At 42.3% G+C, this 18,422-nt stretch overlaps 1 protein-coding gene across 5 annotated transcripts in view; it reads left to right on the top strand.

Moving 5' to 3' along the window:
• RAD51B (RAD51 paralog B) overlaps positions 1–18,422 on the top strand; it is a 423,310-nt gene that overhangs the window by 286,764 nt on the left and 118,124 nt on the right. For 4 of the 5 annotated variants that reach the window (XM_075425160.1, XM_075425161.1, XM_075425162.1 and 1 more), the window contains one exon: positions 1,048–1,126. In XM_075425160.1, the coding sequence (XP_075281275.1) occupies positions 1,048–1,126 (79 nt within the window). Of the gene's footprint in view, positions 1–1,047; positions 1,127–5,595; positions 5,759–18,422 lie in introns of those variants that run through there. The other variant, XM_075425163.1, reaches the window with a different exon arrangement.

Here is an 18,422-nt window from a genome sequence, read left to right as displayed (position 1 = left end):
GCAGAGCAGCAGCGTGCTCCTCTGCTTCAGCCGCTGCTGTCAGCGTCTTCTGCAGGGCCCGCATGGGGAGCGTTAGGTCAGTGTTTGTGCTGATCACACTCTGGGCAGAGCTTACTAAGTTTGTCATTACAATGTCACTTTCACATAGGTGACAGAATGGGTGTTGTTTTGAGGCAAGCTGTGAGGGAGCAGTCCCCCACAACGAGCAAAAATCAAACAGCCGAGCAATAAGGCCTGGCACATCTGTGTGAGTTCGCCACTGTGGGGTCCCACGTCCCCTACCCTGCCCATTTCTTTGTCTCCAGAGCTCTGCTGCAGCTCATCTTCCACAGAGAACGGTTGCTCCGTAGCGGAGCCAGAGAGCTGGGGATGTTTCTGGCCTGAGCGTGGAGGGCCAGCTCACTCGAATGCCGAGCTAAATTCAGTTGCACTATACTCCCCGAGGGAATTCTAGTTCCTATTTTGATATTCCAAGGTCAAGATCCTTGAGTAAAACTCAACTCAGTTATTACCCCTTCTGCAAAAGAGGACATCCAGGTACTTGCAGTGGCATGTTACTGTCCCCGGTGCAGTCACCCGTGGGTGGACTATGCTGCTCCCAGGGGCTGGAGGAAGACGGCAGGTGGAGTTCTTGGAGAGGTCGAGGGGCATGTCTGTGGAATGGCTAATGGCGATTAAAATTGCGTTACACAGTGGTAATTGCAGTTTTGCTCAAAATTATCCCCTATTTGAGTGCAGCTGCTTGCACCAGCAGCAATGATTAGGCTTAACAGGATGCTGATAAGACAAGCAAAACTCACCGCTTTCATGATGGTGGTTTTTTAGGACCTGTGAATCCTTTTAAAATTGCAGCACAATCTATACATGCATATGAGAGGACCTCAACTACTTAGAAATGACAGGGCTAGATCAGTAACTACATTATTATTTCTACAGTATGCTTTACTACTTCTGGAAGTTAAATCCTGTGAGATTATTCTATGGATTTGAGCTCTGGTCAGTATGTTATAAAGGTGTGTACTTATATATTACTTGTTTGTTTTGCAGCTTCTGGTTGCTAAATCCCCTGTTGCTCCATTCTGTGCTTTTTTCTACACCATTGAGAAATCAGGCTTGGTTCTTCAAGGTAAGACCGGAGCATGGATTGTTTTGCTTTTTCAAGTAGTATTTTAAGCAGCCTGAATGTAGATAACAGCAACTATTGTGGAAAATCGTGCTATTTATATGTAATTAAAACTCCACATATTTAAACAATCTTGTTGACAAGGACAGCGTTCTGCTGCGTTCACTGTTTTGTCTTGGATTATACTGAATTCGTTGTTGCATATTCCCATGGATCTAAGAATGGGCCCTGAGATTATTAATCAATGCTCCCTGTTTTCCTTCAAGGTAAAGTAGAAAGGTACTGGCAACATTGCTCCTATGGGATAGGTTTCTTCAGGAGAAACATACCCATCTATCATTAATAACCTGCTCTAATAAATGGTTCTTCTTTAGCAAATGGCTTGGCATCAGTAAAAATACAGGAAATTAATATCTGTCCTCTGTTTTTGTGATCATTTTAATGTTTATGCCCCATGGTCTTAGATAATCTTCAGATTCTCCAGAATATGAGATAGTGTACTGAAAAGCTGGATATTACTGCCATGATGGCAGGGAACTAGGATTTCTTGTGGCCGTGTCCTAAATCATGTACTTTCAGACCACAGCAAAAAGGGAAGTTCAGCTCTTCCCTTCTTTTCCCCATTTATCCAAATGAATCTTCCTTTAATGTACTTACTTTTTGACCGACATTCATAGATCAATTTTGTTGAGTTGCTGTCTGTTGATATGGAGCCTGGCTCCTGATGCTGCATCAGTTTAGCAGACTACGTAAAACTAGTCAGTGCCTGTGACTTTTTGTTCAGAGGATACACTCTGATATGCAGCCATGGCATTAAGAAAAGTAAGTATCGCTATTTCTCAGGTTCCAGTGATTGAGAATCACTGATCCCATAAAGCACTACAACATTTTAAGGTATGTGAACAGTTCTCTTCCTTCTGATCGCCCATTTCTCACCTTCAAACAGGCTGTACCAGACCAATGACATATTTACATTTACTAATGACTAAATACGCTTACATCTCTGGTGGTATGTGGTGTAGGAAAACAAAAGAAACAAAAGCATTTTTTGGTGCATTTTTGCTTCCATTTGGTATATCTACATAATGATAATGTGGGGGTCCATCTGGTGTTTCCTAAGCCTTTGGATACTATACCCACTGTATTTTTAGATGGCATTCAGGGAATTTGATCTGCTTTATTTGGTACCAGTAATTTAAACAGGCTACAGGAACTAGAAACAATTTTTATTAGTTTAAACTGAGATGGCTTGCAAGAGTTGGTCTAGACACGTTTTGATTCAGTATAGGGCAGAAGACAAGCTACTTTTCTGTCTCAAGTGTCTTGTGAGTTTCAGAGATGTTTCTGGTCATTATAAAAAAAAGGCAGACAGTTCCTGCTCTGTCCTCAGTCATGAATGTAGTGAAGCTTTGGGAAAGAAAGATTTCCCATTTCAGAAACGGGAAGCATTTGTTCAGAAAGGATCTTTATTTGTTTCAGTTCTTTTCTGTGAGCCAGGAATATAGCTTTCCAAGGACTGAACCTGACCTTTAGAGAACAAATGGGCCTGGTAACATGTAATGATGGTGAAGCAGGACTCTCTGACAGAAGGATAGCACTTCATTAGGAGTACGGCAATTGCTCTTTTTCCCTGTGGTGGTGCATGTTTTCTGGCGTGCACATTTAAAACATCATTCACCATTTTTCTAAAAAGAGGTGAGATACCAGTTTGCTGTCTCAATATGAGGCATTCTTTGTATATTTTGGAAGGTAGCCTGAAGCTTTTCTTTGCATGAGCTGTCTTTTTCAGACTACACCATTATGTCTAAGATATTTAGATGATTATATTCTAGATGTTTTTCTCCAAGATGGGTAGTAACCAAGGGCATGGTTCCCCAGATAATGTGCCCCAGACTATTTTACAGAGACTTGTAAGCGCTTACATGTGAGCTGTCTCACTGAGTTTTACATATTGCATGTTCTCATCCCACATTTCAATGATCATTATTTCTATGGAAGGAGGAGGTGAGCAAATCACCTGGAAATGACTGTTTCAGATAAGATGCAGAAAGTGGCACCAGGCTGCCTCATGCAAGAGAGCCTGGAGTTTTTATGAGAGTAGTAGCAGATGTTTCTTTCCAAAGGGAAGTTGGATGCAAGGTAAGATCACAGAATCACACAATGTTTAGGGTTGGAAGGAACCTCTGTGGGTCATCTAGTCCAACCCCCCTGCCGAAGCAGGGTCACCTACAGCAGGCTCCACAGGACCGCATCCAGGCGGTTCTTGAATATCTCCAGAGAAGGAGACTCCACAACCTCCCTGGGCAGCCTGTTCCAGTGCTCCGTCACCCTCAGAGGGAAGAAGTTCTTCCTCATGTTCAGACGGAACTTCCTGTGCTTCAGTTTGTGCCCATTGCCCCTTGTCCCGTCGCTGGGCTCCACTGAAAAGAGTCTGGCCTGAAAAGATGTCAGTAAGGCAGCTGGCCACAGGTCAGTCGGTGAGGGAGCGTCCGTGCATTGCTGCTTGAGGGATGTCGTATAGTGCTTGCAAGTGTAATCTGTCCCACAGCCTGGTTGCAGAGGCAGCTTTTCCATTCAGGCTTTGTTGTTTAATTCAGTTGGTGTCAGGAGGTGAGCACATTCAAGGCGGCTGATGGGAACAAGTGGATGGGTGTGGGAACGGGCGAGAAGCAGCAGCTGGCTGAAATGCCCAGGATTCTTTCTTCTTACGCAGGGGGTCCCATCCCAGGACCATTAACCAATAGGCCATAAACAAATTGATATCGGAAAATGTGGCTGGAAACTCCTTGATTAGGGAGGGTGAATGGGGAATGAAAGACAAAGTGAAAGTGTGATTTAACAGTTCCACAGGCAATTTCCATTGCCACCTCTGAGGGATTAGGATGTGTGGAATAGGCTAAAAACGAGGAGGAGCTCCCTCCCCTTTTGTTCTGTGGGCCAGAGGATAATAAAACGGCAGGAGAGGCAGTGCGGCTAGTTAGGGATTTCACAGGCTGCTATTTGATGCAGTTTAAGGAGCCCTTCTGCTATTGTTGCAGTTGAAATGGGAAGCGGAACTGTTCTCCATTCGCAAAAATCTCCAGCGTCCTCAGGAAGAGGGCTGAGAGCAAAAGGCTATTAAGATGGTAATGCTGCCCCATTTGGAGGAGTGTATCAAAATCCTCTTTGTCTATGTAAAGCGCGGCTCTGTTTCCCTCCTATCTTTGCATCTCCTGGCCTCAGTGCAAGCACCGGAGTGTTCGGTGGAGACCCTAGTGAAGGCAGAACTGCTTCTCTTGCATTGTCAGAGGAGAGCTTCAGGCTGCCAGAGGATGCCACGGAGAAAACTTCTTTGCTTTTATAAATTTGAAGTGTTCAGGGACGAAAAGAATCCAGTTATTCTTTTATTTCCACTTGCAGACTAGAGAAATGAAATTTGATGATCAGAAAGCAAGATTGGTCAGTCAGAGGTTTAGCAAGGAAAATCATCCTTCAGTCTCCTCTTTTCATTGCTTCAGTATGCTCTGTGCTGTGGAGGGGGTGGAGTGCAAACCCCCCAAATAGCCTCAGTTGCCTTTAAATTGCAATACAATGTCATGTAATGTACTACCATGCTGTGTGACTCTGTGATGAACCTGAACTGTGGCTGCAAAATCCAGTCTGACTGCAGATCCCTATTTTGTAGAGAGCTTAAACAGAGAGGCAGAAACATCGATCAAAACACTGCAAAGTATTGGAAGTTTTACTGTCTGTGTATTCTGTTTAAGGACTTGTGGTTGCTTCCCTAATTCAATATACTAATTAAAGTGAATGAAGTGATACTGTTAAAAAGAAGAAGAACAGCAAAATAGCTCCAGATCTCCTTGATTAAGGGTGCAAGTCACAAAAATGTTTTTTTCTCATTGCAGTGATATAACTTCTGTTTTGGGCGGAAAACATTAGCTGGTAACTCTGTTCCTGATGTATCAGTCAGAACAGATTCTGGGCTGTTCTTGACTAGTTATAGTTTCACTGAAGCTGAATGTAGTACATACTGGGTTAGGTCAGCTCAACTAGAAGATGCCACTTAGCCATGCACATACATATGCAAAAAGAAGATAGGCTGAATAAGCTGATATCAGTTTTAAGCTGTATCTGTGGGCGATTGTCCGAGTCTAGCTTAAGCAGCAGCATTCTGGGGAATGAATACAAGCTAGCAACAGAGCCTAGCTGTTAGCAACTGATAGCTTGGCTGTTTGTGGAAATAAGTCTCATTCCATCTCACCTCAATAAATGCCCTCTGTTAGTAAGAGGATGGTGCTGCAAAAGAAGACAGGGAACATGGTGGCTGGCTGCCAACTGCAGAGTTGATTGGGACTTTTTGCTGAATGCTTTAACCAAGTGATGAACGTTACTCTTCACTGAAAGAGCTCAGAAGCACTGAAAACATAAGGCAAATAATACTAGTGAGCTAGCACTTGCTTGTGAGTAATGATTTATTTTCGGTTTCATAGGGTGTAAAGATGGGTGGAATCAGCAGTTCATCCAAACTGACCTCCCGTATATCATACATGTTTCCTTCGGGTACCTGGTAACTTCTGTTACACTGAATCATGTCTTCTAGAAAGGCATTCACTTTTATTTGAAGACATCAAGAAATGTGAGTTCGTGGTCTGCCTTGACAGTGTTTTCAAGTTTTAGCTACCTTGCTGCTAAATACTTGTTCTGTATTTCAAATTAGAATTTATTTGCCTTCAGCTTTCGGCCTCAGTTCTTGTTATGACCTTCAGCGCTAAATAAAGTGCTCTTGCTGTTAAATGGTTTCTGTTGTGTGTGAGTGTACTTGACATTAAGATTTATCCTGCTATGTTTTACTCTTCCTTTTCAAAGAAAATTAGAGCTATGTGCAAGTTTAACCTCATAACTTTTGTGGCTCATGGTGACTGGCTCCCCGCACTACCCAAAGAAAGGACAGAATACCTTGTATTGCTCAAGGGAAGAGTTTGATTTTTGTGCCAGCAGGACTGGCTGATTAGTTAGTTGATTAATCCACCCTTTCTCCTGCCCTGTTTTCCACTGCACACGTCTGTGGGCGCAAAACCACGCTCACCTTGCCTGAAATGACTTACTGAGGCAGGTAACTTCTGATTAGCAGAAACAAAAGGTAAGTGGCACTCAGAAGAGAGTGTCTTAGGTTTTAAGTTTCACAGTGCTAAGAGGGAAAAGATCTAGGAACACCTAAATCTAGGGAAACCTTGGTACATTATGTTTCGTTTGTCACTAATGTGAGGAGGTAGGCTCATTTTGATCTCAAGATAGTGTAGGGTCTGGGTTTGCAGTGCAGCATGGCAAACCATCTCCAAAGTGCTATAACTAATTTATATGGCTGAAGCAATTGAAAAGTGCCTCATTTTATTTTGTAAAGAAATGCTTTGGTAATGAGTAGTGATGTAGAAAGGGAATTCTGAAAGAAAGGGCAGCATTATTTGTATTGTATTGTGTGAGTCTGAACAGTGAGAGACAATGATTTACTGCATCAAAAGCTTTTATTCATTTGAAGAACTGTAACTATAAAGTGACCTTTGTCTGGAGCAACATGGATATAATCTGCAAAATGAAGCAGGGTTGTACTCGATGTGTGAATGGATGGAAGACAGATTAATGGGAATAAAGTTGTGCATTGCTATTGAGATGGTAACAGATTTGCAGTGCCACTGGTGATTTCCGGCCCTGTTGGAGGGGTAAAGATGAACTGATCATTGTTAGGATCTCTGTGGGGTGGAACCGTTTTTGCTGTATTCCCCACAGGACACTGAAAGCCTCATGCTATTTCTAACAGGTTTGTAATAATGAGAGTGAAAAAACATGATCAGTTTGTAGGCTAGATTTATCCTGGCAGTAAGGAATGTGAAAAAAAAAAAAAGACTCCTATCGTCCCAATGCCAGCAAAAACACTCATACAGATGTAGCTGACATCAATGAGAGTGTCCTTTTGTTCAGCCAGTTCATGGCATTTGGGGGAACTGGTTGCTAAACCTGACCCAGGAATGGCGTTCGCGTGGGTGAGGGCATCTTCACTGGGTGGCTTTGTGGGAATCGCTCTACTGCTCTGCAGCAGCGTTGGCAAAGCCTCTCTGGAGCAGCTGAACTCCACGGCTATCAAACAAAGGAGTCTGGAGGAGCAAAGCACAGATACAAACCCGACTAAAAATGGTCATGAAGAGAAGTGGAGGGAAAATATTTTAATTTTGAAGGAAGACTAGAGGTATCTTGGGTTTAGATCCAGTAGAAACAGAATAAACTCTGCCATTTCAGTAAACTTAAATGCTTCTCTCTGCAAACATGATCTTTCTAGTGGCATAGTAGATAGACAACAGATTGGTGAAGTTTCTGGCCATACTTTTTGCTGTGAGCCTAACTTGTGGGACGGTATTGTGCTGGATAAATCCAGTATAGCACAAAGTATTGAACTACCTGCTCATTTCTGAACACGTATGTAAAGACACAGAAGATGCAGTATTGCTTGCTTGCACTGAAAGCTAAATATGTCCTAAATGGTTTGCTGGATTGCAACTCAAGTGCCAGCATTTTATTTTTCTTGAGTTTTACTAAATGTAATATGAAAAAAACTTAGTGCAAGCAGTGTGCCAAATCTGTTCTCATTTACACAAGTGTGAACTGAAACTGATTTTTTTTCAATCCAATGCTGTTAAAACAATGAGCTGAAGAGTACAAGTCTGTATGTGGAAAGACGTTATCCTCTTTTCAAGGCTGGCAGAGGCTTCCTGGGACAAAATGATCTCACTTCAGAGAGACCTTACCAGTCTCTCTGATGAATTCCTGATCAAAGTGGGCTAGTCCCCTGTGTTTTCAGCACAGTGCTAAAGCAAATGGCCTTTTTTCCAAACGGCTTTTAACATAAGGAGTGAAGTTGTCTGTTGATTTGAGGTAGTATCTGTGATTTGTGACGGTATATAGTTCTGGGAACTGAACGTTGTTATAGAAGAGCAAGACTTCTATTAGTAATTACCTGGATTTAACGTAGAAGGTGTCACATCTTTCAAGCTGCAGATTTGAAGAATAAGGTCAAATGTACCTCAAATGGTCTTAATGTTCTTAAGTGAATACACTGATGAGGAGAAAGCCAAAAAAATGTCTTTCCAAAAACATGTTTTCCAGCCAGAGTAAAGTCTTGTGCTTTTGTGTGGAGCTTATAAAGGTAAAAGGCAGTGAAGTCTCACTGTGATTTATCCATTTCTCACGTAGGCGCAACTAGATTTCTTTTGCTGTCCTCAAAGATTATGTCTGTTCTGGCTTCAGCAGTAGCACATTTGATGAAGCCGTCACTACTGTCACTTCACCTAGTAAAATGGTAGTTAGCAGTAGAGGACTATGACCCAAATGATTTAACCTTGCTTGTACGTGCAACTTTTCTTTAGCTATAGGACTTTATGTATTCTTCGTGTTAAAATCTTGTAAAATCTCTGAGCATACAGCCTGGTTGCTGGAGGGAAATGCTGGGCACTTTATTGTTCCCCGTGCTGGGGAGGAGAGAGTGGTGCAGAGATCCAGCAGTTAGCTACAGTCTAAACCTGAAGTCTCCACAGCGTAATCCTGTGTATTGAATAGCATTGCATCTAAACTAGAAAACTTTGTCTGAGGAGGGGCTTATTAGCACAGGGATAACGCTTTGCAAATAGGCTTCCTGCTGCTTTGGCCCCAGTGCTGTTTTTCTTTGAAACTTTCTCTGTGTTTGCAGAATTAACACACCTAGAACAACCTCAGGTATCTCTACATCTGATGTGTAGACTTGCCCTGTATTTAAAACTGGACTAACCACAAATTTAAGTGATCTTATCATATAAGCTTAGATCTGTCTTGATAAGATGGAACAGGAATATACAGCACTTTCGTTGAAAACAGACACACATGTGATAAACCCTCCCAGTAAACAGGTTTTTACTTCAAAAGGCTTTTCTCTTTACAGTCATTCCCTAAAATTAATAACATTGAGCTGTTACTGTGAAGTCTTTTCTCTAATATTCATTTGAACTTTTAACATAGTGTTAATGATTGTTGTAGCGCTTCTTCTCATTGTTTATGTTGTAATGAAAGCAGAATTTGGTCCTTTGTTGCTCTGTTCTGTGAAATTTGTGAGATTAAATTTTGGGTCTGGATTGAGTTGGTTAAGGGTTACAGAGATGAGAGAAGCAACAAGTTTAGCCAGCAGTTTGTTAGAGCATGGTGTATCGGCCCCGACTGTTCCTTGGTTTGCCACCTGAGTAACCCTAGAGGGTCTGCCCTGGGGCTCAGCTGAGGCAAGGCAGTGCATGCATGACTGCATGGGTGAAGAGGAAGCACCGTCAGATGATGCTGTAATTAACAGTTCAACAGGAGATGTTGTTGCTGAAAAGATTTTACTTTGTTGTCCACGGAATCCTGTTTTCATTTAAACTTCATAGCTTTTTCATTACAGAAACAATCTCCCATGCAGCCCAAAGCCCTGTGAAGGTGCGCTCTCCAGAAGCAGTAGCAGAGATGTGAAAAGTGACGTTTCTAGAAATTGTTGTGAGACTCTCAGAGCGGAGTCAAGCAGTCTGCAATAGGGTGATTTCTCAGAGTGCTGTGTGCTGTTGTGGAGACCTCAGCTGGGATGTGACTTACTACTGAGTGAATAAGCTTAGAATAAGCAGGCTGATGTCCTGAGTTGTGAACACCAAGCATTGCACTCCTGAAGATGTTCTGAGTGAGTTTAGGGATGAGACTCTTTTGCTTGGTAGCATATAGAAAACTCACATTCCTCCTTCAGGCTGCACGTGTTTGATGGACTTCAGTTTGGACGCATGTCAGGTGGGATTTGCTCTCTACACCTTTTACTTTCTGCATGTGTATTTGTGCTGTAAGTGAATTAACCAGAACAAGGTATTGGGCACATATATTGCAGCTGCCTGTTTGTGGGCTGTATCCTGTCGGCCATGGCCATTTGCTGGAGTTCACAGAGAAGCAGAACATCCTGTTTGCTTCGTTTTCTTTTGTCTGCCCTGTACCAGCACGGGGAGAATATTCCTATGTATCTTTTCTTTTCGGCTCTGAAAATGGATCACAGTACTCATGATTGTGTTCAATAGCTGGAAATGCTGAGGATATCCGATTGCTGAGGTCTCTTATTTTAAACTCCACATGCCAGGAAAAGTATGTGGGATCCCACCAGCTTAGCACTGGAGGGTGCAGGATGCATCAACAGGAAAACCAAACAAAACATGAAGTGAAATTCATTTGAAAAGGGAAGGGGCTCATATACCACCCGTCAGCAGTGTTTAAAGTCTTCGTATCCACACAATAGGCCTTTTATTTTGCTTCAGTTCTTCTCAATATGCAAACTATCTTAAACTGATTTTTAGAGCTGCAGCTGTCGGTAAAGTCAGTGGGAGCTGTAGGTGCTTGTTACCTTTGAAAATCAAGCCAATGTCTTCTAATGTGGTAGCAAAAGCCCAAACTGCTAAATTAGGGTGTATAAAGCATAACTGTGATCGCTCTGTAATGTGATCCCAGCCACCTTCATATCTGAGACAGAAGCACGGCCTCATGCTGTGCGCGCCAGAGCTCAAAGGTACGTTGTTTCTTCTTTGCCTTTCAGCCCTCCTTTCCCTACAGCTTTGTGGCCTTGCTTCATCACCACAGTCCTTCCAGCCGAGTAATACTGAATGGGACTCTGTCAGAGTTTAACGGAGCTAACTTTTATTCATCCAGAGTACTTTCTTTTCCTTGAGAAACAGGTTTGTTCCCCCTTTTTGTCTCGAATATACATTAAGCCAAGCCAGGGAATGAGTGGTCACACAACCGATCCGTAGCCTCCTACCTACTGTAGCAGCAGCGAGGAGAGCAGCCACCCAAGGCACTATTTGATTTTCATTTGGAGGATTTGTCATGCCCTAGGAAAGGTTCCTAAGCAGTGGCCAGAAGTCAGGGCAAGTCCAGGTTTCTCCAGTATGAAATGAACTAAATTCCACTGTCACCTCTGAACATGAAGGGTGAAAGGCGTCCCACCAGCTGATCCCAGCTGTCTGGGCTCAGGAAGGACCTCGCTTACTGCTGTATCGCTCAAGGGCACAGGCAACTTCAGCCCACAAACTCAGTCTACAAACTCGAGTCCTCTTCTGGCAGAGGGGTAAATGCGCTGGCCCACCTGCGGGCTGCAGCTGACAGGTTCGTGCTAGCTGAGGCTGGCTTGCCCCACACTCACTTTGGGAGTGTGTCTTTTGTGGACAGATCTTGCAGAAAAGGAGCCTTGGATGAGGATGAAGCTGTCTGCCTCCCTTTGCTCCCCTTCCCCTTCCCAGTCACCACTGGAACAACTGCCTCCGCTGACACCTGTTTTCAGTGTAGCTTCTTGGCTGTGCCTGGGCTGATGCTCCAGAGAGGACTGCACAATTGTCATTAAATGTGTTCACCTGTCCTTCTCATAGTGTGAAGAGTGATAATGTAGTAACTTGTCCAAAACAATTACTTGTCCAAGAAGAGTAAAAGTCTACAGGAGTGCACAAGTGAGAAGTCTGTGGTAAATTGCCACCTGTCTGTTACAGATCAGAGGGTATGGATTTTGTTGAATGACTAAAGGCTGTCTTGTAAGTAAGAGAAGTGACAGGGAGGGATCTGCTGCTGATGTTGATTTCAGCAAGTGTGATCAGATGCCTGGATGTTTTCAAATAAAGTATATTCCAAGCTTAAACTGTGTTCCTTCAATAGTTGCCAAGGATTAATTTGTTTTGGCTTTGTTTTTTATTTTGTTTTTGTTTTTTCCTAATGCTCAGAATCAGCAGCTTAACTGGTTCAGAGAAAGCTGGTTTAAATCGCCTTCTCTTATTGCTTGCCTCTTAGACCGGCAGTTCTCTCAGTTCAGTGGCTCTGTGTCATTTTTTTTTATAGTGCTACATAGTGTTGGTAAAATAGGAAGACCTGAAAATAGAGGAAGTAGAGGTAATGTTGATCTTCAAACACCAGCAATTGAAAGGACCATTCACAGTTTCCTTCAAAACAAAACCAAGTGGTAAGATAATGCTAACCAGGGCTGGGTGCCCAGGAGAGCATCATAATGAAGCATCCACCGTTATTGTTCATCTCGGTGTTTGTTCTTCATGTGAACAAAAGGAAGGAAGAACTCTGCTATCAGGCTAGAGAGGAAGGAGTCTTTGTTGCCCTTGGCTACCCTAACGTTAAATGTGAGGAAGCACAGGGCACTGCAGCATAACCTTTCTGCTGTATTAGACGGGGAAAATTCAGGAGGTTAAGGGCGGACACTGTGTTTATCTAAAGACTAGACTTCCCTTGCATGATAGCCCCAAATCAGGTATGTCAGTGCTAATATTTATTTAGGTGATGCGAGGTTTTAAAACCGTGGTTTTAAACCCTGGTTCCTCTGCTTTGCTGCTTCTGTGCCATGTGATTCCGCCTTTGCATTGTTGCTCACCATCAGGAACAGTGAGAGATGCCATTTCCTTACTGAGTGTGACAGGCACTGGGTGTCCTGCGTGTAAAGTTCAATCATATTGCTGAAGCATCAGGAATGTATCTGCTGGAGACTGAGTCAGGCTTACTGTAACTTTTCTGCTCCTACTCCACCCATAGAGTTGTCTGCTGAAGTGGCAGAATCCCTGCTGTCCCTCTCCTCCTCCTTCAAGTCATGAGGCTGACACACTGTCAGATTAATGACAAAGTTTACCATGCTCAGAGCCATTGTTTCAGATTTTCAGATGACTCAGGCAACAGTTATGTCGTCAGCTAATCTCAGGTTATTAGTTAAAGATATTCCTTGCAATCGTGAAAGTTTGCTTAACTTGCCTGTGCATTTGTCTTACTCTGGCTTTGTCTAATCCATGTACCATCTCTACATATCAAGAGACATTGGAGAAACAGATTTACACCCCATTAGAGGCAATGCTGTGTTGCTGGGGTGTTTGAAAAAAGTGGATGCGTTTTTTGATTCTGGTATAAAGAGTTCGTTCTTGTATGTGGTGCTTTGGTATTTCTGGACACAAAATTAAAGCAGCCCACAAATACTTGTGAGCTTTATCTTCACATTCAAGGTGCACCCCTGCATTGATTTCTTGTTAATTCACGGGTTACCTTGGTGCGTGATGTACAGAATGACACTTTGATACATTTATGGCAGTCTTTTTCCATAATTCCAGAATCTAATTGCACTCAGAACTCTACTGGTTAGCTCAGATAAGGGATTTCCTTTCTCCTGTGTGTAAGACACAAGTTTCAGAAGACTATTTGCAAGCTTTTTATAATACAGTGGCTTCATGGATTATGTGTTTTGTGAAGGCTCTACTGACTTCACTGTAGACAGAGCAAGAACTTTAATTAGAGAAGATAGCCTTGTTTTGTTTAATGCAAGTGTTCTGAGGGCATGCTGATTTGACAGAGTGAAAGCATTTGATAAGAATACAAAGAGAATGGAGAGAATCCTGTGAAACTACTGAGAGGGTCAAGTGTAAGGAGTATTCTTCAAGGGGTCATAGTATGTCAACTGTATACAAAACTGATGAATGCGGGAGAATTAGGGCCAAGCTCGAATTAGATGCGCTTCTTGTGGTTCTGGAGGTGATCAGCCTGTGTGTAAAACCATGCTGGATGCAGGAAGAAATAAAAGAAATACTCCATGTTATGTTACTGGTATTGTGGCTCCATGAAACCACTAAGTTCAACACAGAAAATGGAAAGAAAACTCTGAAAGTCCTGGAAAATAAAATTAAGAAATAGAGTGAACTCGGACCACCCACCAAAGTAGCCTTCTGGAAACAGATTGATCTTTACTTCACATAGTAGATGTGAAAGCATAAGAAAATACTGAAAACCCAGATGGAGCAGTGGGGGAATGACTACCCATGCTTAGGTTTTTTACATTACTAGCATCTTAAAGTGTGGTGGTTCTTTGAAGAAAAAAATCCAAGATTACGTTTAGCACATCTTAGTCAAGCCACAGCAAGCAAACTCAGTTTACAAATACAAATGTTTTGGGTTTGCTTTGATTTCCTAATTGCTAACCCTAGAAATTATTTTTCCCTAAAAGCTAAAAGAGATTCTTTCGTTCTCACATATCATGATGAGTGGTTTTAATGGAATAAATTGTGTCTTCCATGCCAGCTAAAACAGTTGTCTTCAGTTATGCCAGTCGTGAAGGTTTACGTATGCAGTTACAGTTTTTGTATTTGGGTGTTAAAATAAAACTGAAGTGGGATAGAAGAAATAGAATTTACTTAGTTTTTTGGTGGCCCATTTGCTGAACAGAACTAGCAAGGCTGACTGAGTAACTAACATTCATTAGTGCTGCTGAAGACAACAGATGAGCCTCGGAGTACTGTCCAGGAACAATTATCTTGAGTAAAAGTAAGTGCTGGTTTGATGCATCTGTAATTAGAGCTGCCTAGTACTTTGGAAGGGGTTTCCTCCCAGGGCTAGAGGCCTTGGCAAAACTTCCTTTGGGATGAAACTTCAGAGCATTTCTCTGGAAGGCTTCTTGGGGAAATGACAACCCTATGACTTTCTTTATGGAAACTGTTTTTATGACCATCTATATCTATCTGTCTGTCTGTCTATGATTATTTCAACTTACAGAGGATATAAAACACCATGTAGCAGACACCAGAGGATTGCAAGTCTGGTATCAAAGCCATGCCTAATGGAATTGCTTCTCGTTGGTGGAGTATCTGTGATAGACTTGAGCAGAGGTTTGAATTGAGAGTGAGGGTCACACTATAGTAAATATGAGGAGTGGGGGTGCATATGGCCATGGTCTAACTGGAAGGAAGAGAGGGAGAATCGTGGGGAGCACAGCTGTGTGTTGTGCTGCAACAGCACACCTCGTGTGGGCCAGTAGTGGATGGGGGTAGGCTAAACCCTTGCAGCATTCCTCTTCCCACTGCCTTACCTTTCCACCTGCTTGGAAGGGGAAATCTATTTCAATACCATTTTGCAATACAAATCAAAAGACATCTCTCTGATACAAAGAAATTGGGTGTGATTTACTCCTTTTCCCTGGATAGAGGCTTACTGGAGCTCACAGGGAGCTACGCTGGTAACAGAGAGAGAGATGCAGTCTTCACATGGCTCCTCTAATGGAGTTTCTAATCAATGGACTGGACTTGATAACAGAATGGTTTGCTGTGGGAGATAGCTGAAACCTGCCTGCAGACAGGTAGAAGCCTTTTATAAAAGGATCCCAGTAAAAAGACAAAACCTGTTACCAGGAGGAAACTTTTTCAAGGGAACTGATCTGACAAGAGAAACAAAAATAAATGAGGCAGTGTTACTGCAAAACAGTGTTTCTTAAAGAAACAGAACGACTTGGTTTCCACAAGCTAGCAAGAGGGATATTGGTTGCTACAGCCGGAGTCTAATGGCATCACATTCACCAGCCTGGTTGTTTACTGGTGGGGATACGTCCACTGAATGTTTCAAGCACTCCAGGAAGAAAGGAGAGGCTGAGGACTTCACTATGTTTTATTAATGTTCTCCTTCCAACACAAATCCCACTGAAGAAGACAACAGATAAATCCTGATTTCGCTTTATTATGAGTTGTTGAGATATGCATTTATAACAAGAAATGGGAAACAGATTACACTAGCAAACACATCTGGCCTCCGACTGGCCTTGAAGTCATCCAAAAAGGAGCACGAAGTATGGCGTTGTTTACAGCCAGGCACTTACAATCCCACACAGCTGCAGGAGTGAGAGGCAGCAGAATAAACTCTCAAGACAAGCTGACAACAGCTCCACTGCTGCGGTGCCCCTTTTGCAGACGAGACAACAACAGATGAAGAAATCTTGAAAATGACCCAGAGCAGTGCTCATTAGTGAGCGAAGCGCAGGCAGGAAATGGGACAAGATTCCTTTTGTCATAGTTCTTCACCCAGCTGTCCGCCCGTCCCACAGCCACCCACAGGCAATCAAATATAGTCATAGTCAAACTGCAGAAAAGTTATACAAATAAAACCTCCAGTGATTGCATACAGACCCCTTCCAAGTTACATTTGCCCCATTAGCAAGGAATAAAAAATTGCTGGGTTTTATCCAGGCACGTTTATCATTGCAGTTGAGACTTATTACGAGGGGTTGTATTCAGGTAAAGCTGATATCATCATGTAACTCCTCTTAGTCATGTCCATCTGACCGTCTGTTTCTCTGCATATTTACTGTTTATTATTGATTAGTAGCACTTTTACTATGTCTGTTGTATTTCCTTGTTATGGCAAAACTGTGATTTTTACTTTATGCAGGTATATACTCTCTTTGTTTGTATAAAACAGATGTGTGCAGTTCCCAAAGTGACAGCACTAGCAAGCAGAGAAAAACATTTCTGGACTTCTGAAATGGATTCTTTAAGGAATCAAGTGCTATTTTGAGATTTTTAAGTTATCATAATGACGTAAAGACTTCTTGGGATCTTTTGTTTGTGAGTACAGCTCACTTAAAATCTTGCTCAAAGGTTATTAAAAGCCCTTTTTTTTCTTGTGGATTAAAGCAGTTTTTTACCTACATTTTTCACCTGGAGTTAAAGAACAAAAGTCTGTTATAGACAACTCTATAAAGAGCTCTCCTTCTTCCAAATGGCTGCCATCCTGCTGCTCGCCACCAGGACTGTGATCGTAGGGTGCTGTAAGTAGTTACAGTCGACTCACGTGATGTTCATAGTCCCTTCATGTTTAGCTTTGTTCCTCGGCAGCAGTGGCCATTTGTAAATAGAGCAGTTGCGTATGAGCTGTTCATGAGATTCCTTCAAAGGGAAGCTTTTAATGCATCAGCGCTGAGCTTGGGCATCGAGCAAAATGAGTGTCACATTTGCAGCTTATTGCAATTATTTTAAAAATCATAAATTCATGCAGTCTTGAGGCATCTGGTGTCCTATCACTGCGTCTAGAGTTCCAGACTGACATAAAATAGCCGGAGAATTGAAGCTGGCATGAAACAACCAAAAAGCCTAGCCCCTTCCCACCCAAAATTGAAGTAATTTAAGACTGGCATTCCCAATTTTCAGATCCTTATCAGTATCATATGATAGCATTCTCTAAGTGTTTCAATATGTTATTTAAAAAAATCAGCACACAAGGCAATTAATAAAGAAAACTGATGCTGAGAAATCTGGGGCTGAGAGCACATAACATTAGTTTAGGGTGAAGTACATAGAAACACGCTGTACTAAGAAGTGAACAGGAGTAAGTCTAGGTAGTTCAGAAAGTTGATGAAGAGATTTCACCTTCTTTATCGCTTGTTCTCCCAAGGTACCTCAGCACTGATCTGAGGCAACTCTCTCTAGGTTCAGCATCCCTTTTTCAGGATGAGATCCCACTTGAATCACTCCACGTGGATATCATGGCATTTTTTTACACTCACAAGTATCTACAAGGAGCTAGTTTAAGACCAACTCATTACACCTTGGCTGCTAAAGAGACGTGAGATACAAAGTGGTCGTAGTGGCTAATCAATGTTATTTTAAGTTTAACTGGGATGGGGTGCTGCAAACTATCAGAACAGTCTTTGAGGCATCTGGTTTGCCACTTTGGGAGTCTCATTAATATCTCTTCTGTATTGTTACAATGGTAATGGCAGCTATCAAACATTACTGCATCTCCTCTTACCAGTGTGTCTGAGTGCAGTATCACTAGAGCTTTTAGTTGTGTATTTTTCCCCCCACAACTCTCATTTCTCATCTTTATTTGAATCACAGGCTTGTTCAGCAGGTCAGCTAATGGAGAGCAGATTTTTTACTCATTCTGGTACTTTTTTTCACTTTTCCCTCTATTTATATAACACACAATTTGTAATCTTTTTAAAACCAAGGAAGAGAAAAGTCTTGACTTCATCTAGATTAAAATCAGCTGCAGCCTATTAATGGACTCAGCCCAAGATTGAGACTTTAGGAAACAAAAACACTGGACTAAATTAGACTGAACTGGCCTCTGTCTCCTGGTGAGGGGATTCATATAGCGAAAGGGGAAAAGGGGGGGTAAAGGGAGAGGATCTCCATGTGGTTTTAATTCATTTTGATTCTCTTCCTGAAGCTAATTTACCCAACACAAAGACTCTGTAGTGGGCAGCCAGCTTTTTAGAAGTTTGGCTTTCACTGATAAACAACTCAATTCCTGTTCTGAAGGTCTGAGATAGCTCAGACCTGTGTGTAATCAGCCAAGGTTTAATGTGAGTATTTTGGTACAGGGTATTTCAATTACATATTAGAGTCCTTTCATCATCTGTCAGAGTGTATCCTGAAGACTCTTGGATAATTGATCTAACTCCTCCATTCATTCTGTCCCCAGAAACAGACAGTGAATTGTCTTA

This window comes from Opisthocomus hoazin, chromosome 7 (assembly GCF_030867145.1).
Source record: "Opisthocomus hoazin isolate bOpiHoa1 chromosome 7, bOpiHoa1.hap1, whole genome shotgun sequence".
In the NCBI taxonomy this organism is placed as follows: Eukaryota; Metazoa; Chordata; class Aves; order Opisthocomiformes; family Opisthocomidae; genus Opisthocomus; species Opisthocomus hoazin.
Note: the sequence above shows the minus strand (reverse complement) of the source record. Positions and strands in the feature narration are given on the sequence as shown.